This window comes from Galeopterus variegatus, unplaced genomic scaffold (assembly GCF_000696425.1).
Source record: "Galeopterus variegatus unplaced genomic scaffold, G_variegatus-3.0.2 Scaffold583, whole genome shotgun sequence".
Lineage (NCBI taxonomy): Eukaryota > Metazoa > Chordata > Mammalia > Dermoptera > Cynocephalidae > Galeopterus > Galeopterus variegatus.
In genome coordinates, this window is record NW_007726694.1 from 394,760 (window position 1) to 400,780 (window position 6,021).

Genomic DNA, 6,021 nt, shown 5'->3' on the forward strand with positions numbered 1-6,021 from the left:
TTATCAGCACCACATTCTAACCAAGTGAGCTAATCAGCCAGCCTCCAATGAATGTGCTGTTTATACAAGTTAGTCTAGTGCAAACTGAATATTTCAAAATAGTGTCTTCATAATATCTTTTTGGCACTGGGCAGAGGTGATCAGTTTCTATTGCTTTTAAGATCTGAAAACTGAAAGAGAAGAAAGTCTTACATTCAGATTATTGAGCTTAGTTTCCTCCAACCTAATTACAAGATATACCATGGCTTTCCTGTGGCCTTTGTTTTTACTCCGTAAGTCTTGTGTTGTAGAGGTCTGGTACTTGCCCAGATTATTCTACTTCAGGGATATAAGATACTTCCTCCCCTTCAAACTTCTACTTGGGATGGGTTTCAACCAGCTCTTCTAATTCCAAAGGACTTCTCCTCTCAGCTAGCATTTGGAAGGAAAGGCAGTGAAAATCTCTGCTGCTGCCTGTGTTGGTCCCATTGTATATAGAGAGATAGGAAAACTCAAGTCAATTTAATGCAGCTTTGTTTAAAAGAAATTCTGTTCACTGACTTTAAAGATTAACAATCAGGAACTGAAATAAAAGTAGCCTTGTCAGTATCCTGGAAGTTAGGTACCAAATGAAATTTACAGGACTCTTTTTTCCTAAGTTTTTGCCCCATTATCACATTCCCCCATGTCAAGTTCTATTTTCACTAGTTAGGACTTCCTATCCAAATCTTACCCAAAGTGCTCAGCAGTAATCCAAAAACTTTATCTAGGTTTTAGACAAAAATTGTTTTATCCTCATAATTGAGTATATCTCACATCTTCTTTCACTTCTACACCACAAAATAAACCTGGGATGGTATAATAAAGCCAACAGTGACAGATTCTGGAGTGAAAGTTTGGTTCTTATATAAAAGCATGTCAGTCTTATAGTCCTATTAGGTTTTTTTTTTTTTTCCTTTTTGTCTTTTTTCGTGACCGGCAACGGATCGCAACCCTCAGTGTCGCGCCCGTACCGGACCGGGACCGGCAACAGGATCACAACCCTCGGCGTTGCTCCCGCACCTCACTCAGCCAGTGAGCGGCCAGTCTGTATGTGGGATCCGAACCCTCGGCGGGAGCACCGCTGCGCTTCCCAAGCGGCGCACTGTAGCAGTACGCCACTGGGCCGGCCCAATATAGTCCTATTAGGTTTTTAAGTGACTTTGACCTAGAAACAAACTTGTCTTAATCTTTCTTCTAGGTGGAATTAGGCTTTGTGCTGTTGGCCCTAAGAATGAACACGAGGGGGAAGGAACACTTGCTTAGTTGCAATAGGCCTTGTTTAGGCTAAAAATAAGCTCTCTGCTATGTTTTACATGTAATTAAAATTTTCATTGGAAAGACCATTAACCAAAGAGCTTATTCTAAACTATTTAGTATCCTGTTTTTCTATGTATTGCAATCACCTCTGTAGGAGGAAATAATTGCGGAAGAAGTGTCAAACAAGATAAAGGGCCGATAACTGAAATAAACAGAAAGGAGAACATAATCACTTTTAATCAAATTTGGTTTATTTCAAGTTTGTATCAAAATATATTCCAGGCAACTATTCAAATCATCGTTTCACAGTATCATAAACCCTATGCCACTGCTGTCATTCCGAAAGCTGTCAGAACTCTGGAAATCAAGTGGCCAAGACTCTCAGCCCAGGAATACAAATAAAATCCACAATAGGTGATAAAAGGGCATTATTCATGGGCTACTTTGACCCCTCTTTTTGCTCTAGTAGGTAGGGTGTGATTTAGGACTGTATACTAGGTGTTGAATATTAATCAATCAGTGAAAAAGATTAGAAAGTGACAACTTCTGTGCTTTGTTCCTGTAGCTCTTTGAAGTTCATCTACCTCTCCGGCAGTTGAAAGGCAGTGCTACTGCCTCATCCTCTCAGCTCTAGCAGCCTCCAGGGCTCCACCCACACTTAACGCTAGGACGAGTGCTAGACTATTCTTGATTTTTCAAGAATTCACTTAAGGGGGAGAACAGAAAAATCTGGCCACAAGTACTTTCCCAATTTTAGATTAGGTAAGTGAGTAGAATAAATTAACTGATGGACAACAGACAAGAAGTTGGGGGGTGGTAGTGGGTGGCAGTCATACCCAGGAGTCAAGATACTCCCTAAATCAGTCTTGGGTTCCTGATCCCAGCAGGGTCTAAGGAAGAAAGCCTTGATTTTTCCCTGTAAGTGGTGGTATCCCTCAAGTCACGAAGGCCATTGAAGTGTGATTATTCTCCTAAAATTACTTCCAATTCTTCCAGGTCCTTCTGGAAAGCCGAATCCTAGGGAGACAAAGAGATCAAGTCTAGGATCAAAGTCTGAGCTAATATTTTCCCAAACTCCTGGTACCTGAGAAGAGGGGCCCTTTGCTTCCTTCCTGAACTGTTATCGTAGTCTTGTTCCTACTTTGCCAGAATATCCTGGAGCCTATGAAATCTGTATCCTCCATACACAAAAGGGCTTCTGTGCAAAAGGTTAGACTCTTTCCTAGGGAGATAAGACCCCAAGTGAAGATTTTCTTTCCTGAAAAGATCAAATGATGACTCAAGTGATGGAACCCAGTAATAAAAAGCTCTTAAAAAGGATTACCTCTGGGGCCGGCCTATGGCTCACTCGGGAGAGTGTGGTGCTGATAACACCAAGGCCATGGGTTTGGATCCCATATAGGGATGGCCAGTTTGCTCACTGGGTGAGCATGGTGCTGACAACACCAAGTCAAGGGTTAAGATCCCCTTACCGGTCATCTTTTTTAAAAAAAAGTATTACCTCATTAGTGACATCTGGCAGCTCCAGGGCCAACTTCATCCACTGTCTAGCTTCAGAGTTTTTCCCTAGTTCTCTGTAGCACTGAGAAGAGACAACAGTGAAAACCTGGGAAAAATATCAGGAGACTAGAAGAAGATGAGTATGTGTGCTCCCAGGAGTTCCCAGAAATACCATCAACATAAATATTTTCATCTATGTAGGCAGGTGAGTTTACCTTGGAAATATATACCCTTCCTGCTTTGGAAAATCCTGGCTGTAGTTCTTCAGCCTAGAGAAGGGAGGAAGGCATTTCAGTAAGAGGCTCCTAAATACAGGTCAGACTGAAGTTTATTAAATAGAGGTTTCCAGTTGCCACTTTGGAGACTGATTCAGAGGGTCTAGGAATCTCTGTTTTTGATGAGCTCTCCAGGTGATTCTGATTTCCCATAGAACAAAATTGCCCTCTACCCGAAACCCTTGCCATTAAAAGTTCCAATAATGTTCTTAGGAAAAGTTACCCTGGCCAACCTCTCCCTTCCCTGATACCTTTAGGAAGCTCTGGAGGGCATCCTGCACAGTGGCACTGAGAGGGCTTTCAAACAAAGCTGTAGCAGTTTTTTTTTCTAACCAGCCCAAGTGAGAAACCTGCCACCAAAAGATGAAGGTGTGAATAAAAGGTTTTAAGAAGTCTCTTCAGGAACACTATTCTGTACTGAAAAACAGGGCTGAGTCCAACCACCGATAACATGAACATTCAGAGGAAATGGCACCTGACCCAGACCAGGCTGAGGAAGCTGAGGACTCTGCTCTTCCTGGCAAGGACATCAGTATCATAGGACACTTAGGACCATTATGTAAAGCCCTGGAATGAGGCTCACCTGGTAGCACCACCTGCCAAGAAGAAAGTGGGCCATAGGGTTTTCTGGCTGGAGAGCAATGGCTTTATCCACATGTTCCTAAGGGGAAGATGCAAATATAAAACTCAGACATCAGAGTTGAAAAAGAGAGGCTAGTCACTGAGGCTGTCGGAAAGCCCTTCTAAGAGTGCTAGGAAGGAGCAGGGAATCAGGACTAGACCAGCATAAGGAAGGAGGAGGAGCCTGTCCTCACCTTGAAGCTAAAGCCACTCTGGATGCGCCTCTGGATGCCCTCATGCTCAGCCAGCTGACCACTAAGCACTGCATACCTAAGGATGGAAGCAGCAGCAAGCTCAGGGACAAGGACTAGGCACTGTCACTGCAAGGAACAGGCATCCCACCTGCAGCCTAACTACACTGCCCCCTACCCCTCCACGCTCAACTAGAGCTGAAAATATAATTTTCATCTGTATATAATTCCCTCTCTTCTGTGGTCCCAATTAGTATTCTTTAGCAAACACAGTGATAGACATAATTCTCCAAAGTATTCTAGGTACACAAAAGCTGGGTCCCCCACAGTAAATCTCCCTTACACTTAATAGTCCAAATCTCCAAATTCCCCCTTTCTGGTAAAGAGTACAGCCACAGATATAAAAACTCAAAAAGCAGGAGTTCTTTAAAATTGGTATCAAAGTGTAAGAGAACCCGAGTACATTGCTTTTCGTCTTCTGAGCGGACATTAAAAGAGGGTCTTGTTAGCCTTGGAAGTATATAGGTATATCAGTGGGACTTGGGAAGTCATATCTTTGGGACCGTCAGGTTGGAATGGAATACTTTAGGAATTTCTAATGTTAATTTGGGAACCAATAGAAGCAGAGGAAGGAAGACCGGTTAGCCATCCCCTCTACATCCTCCCCTTTCCCCTAGGAGACCAAGCCAGCTTCCCATCTTCTGTCTTCAAAAACAGGGTCTTGCTACCCCCATCCCTCCAGCATTGTTCCTAGAAGTTCAGTTGGCATTAGATGAGTGTCTAACTGGGCCCAAGGTGCTTTTTCATGTATTTGCTAAATATCTGGAGGTATCTGTTATCAGACACTTCCAGAGGCTCATTTCCATGTTTAATCCCAACAGCTGTTCCTCAAGAATAGCTGAGGAAGTGTGAGGCCAGTTTTCATCCTTGGGAGCCCAGGGAAGCAATGATGCCCAAGAAAGAGTGGCCTCTGAGAAGAGCCCTTGCAGGGACAAAGATTTAGCAATAGATGGAAAACAGACTCTCACTTAGCTCACAATCTGAGGGCAGAGATATGGAATGCAAGGGTGGCATTGGGAAAGGAAAGGAACATTTTCACTAAAACTCAGATGCTAGAACCAGGACATAGGCTGGCCCTGACCCATGCAAGTTGGCAGACCTTTGCCTCATGTTGAGATCACAAAAGGGCTCATGTTCTGAAAGCTAATAAAGTGACCACTGAACTTCCTGGGGGTGAGCTCATGTCCACTTTTCCTCATGCAAAATAAGCAAAGAAGCCAAAGTCAACCACCAGCCAGGGACTGCAGCTAGGGGAAAGAAGAGCTTGTGCAGGACAGGGAAGCTGCAAATTGTCCCAGCCTGAACCCACAAATTGTGTAGCTATGGTGAGTCTTACAAAGCCACTTATTTCTCCAAGCCCCAACAGAACCTTGCCTTACCCCCAAGGAACCTCCCAAAGAAAACTTCCCTGGTCCCTGGCTGAGGGTAGGGTGAGGCATGTGGAAATACAGGCCAGAGCTCCCTCTCCTGGTTCTTATAGCAAAGTGGCTCTGTGGCCAGGGTAGAGGCCTTGCTGGCTCTTCCCAGAACTTTGTTATTACCACTGGTGACATTCGGCACTCTCATCCCCCTTCTCCAGAGCAGCCTCTGCTTCTTCTTTTCCTGTAGGACAAAGATAGATCCAGAGTTGACATGGGCTGCAGGAAGAGAGCTTTAGCTCTCACCAATCCCTACCAAACTTGGACTTGTTTGAAAATACAGCAAACCTTGAACAGTGTGAGTCCAATTATATGTGGTTTTCAATAAATATATTGAAAAATTTTTGGTTGTCATGCATTCTTCACATACCTCAGTTAGTAGCCTACTTAACAGTAGGCTATTGGTAGTTAAGTACTTAACTACTTAAGCAGCCTACATACCTCCAACTTTAATCCTCCCCCTGCCCCCCCCCCCCCCCGGGGCTGCACGGCCACAACTTGGGGAAAATTATACATGGATTTTTGACTGACGGGGGTAGCAGGGGCAGTGCCCCTAACCCTGCATTGTTCAAGGGTCAACTGTAGTTGTGAACTTGAGTATAATGAAAAGCCACATACTGGGCCGGCCTGGTGGCGCACTGCTGCAGTGCGCCGCTTGGGAAGCGCGGCGGCGCTCCC

General features: G+C 44.3%; 1 protein-coding gene across 3 annotated transcripts in view; it reads right to left on the reverse strand.

The window, feature by feature from the left end:
* Positions 1 to 1,507: 1,507 nt before the first annotated feature.
* Positions 1,508 to 6,021, reverse strand: part of RMDN3 (regulator of microtubule dynamics 3) — an 18,028-nt gene continuing 13,514 nt past the window's right edge. For 2 of the 3 annotated variants that reach the window (XM_008570238.1, XM_008570239.1), the window contains 7 exons: positions 5,467 to 5,527; positions 3,869 to 3,944; positions 3,637 to 3,714; positions 3,305 to 3,403; positions 2,994 to 3,047; positions 2,780 to 2,860; positions 1,508 to 2,295 (listed from right to left, as the gene is read on the reverse strand). In XM_008570238.1, the coding sequence (XP_008568460.1) occupies positions 2,242 to 2,295; positions 2,780 to 2,860; positions 2,994 to 3,047; positions 3,305 to 3,403; positions 3,637 to 3,714; positions 3,869 to 3,944; positions 5,467 to 5,527 (503 nt within the window). In that variant the 3' untranslated portion in view covers positions 1,508 to 2,241. The remainder of the gene's footprint in view (positions 2,296 to 2,779; positions 2,861 to 2,993; positions 3,048 to 3,304; positions 3,404 to 3,636; positions 3,715 to 3,868; positions 3,945 to 5,466; positions 5,528 to 6,021) is intronic. The other variant, XM_008570240.1, reaches the window with a different exon arrangement.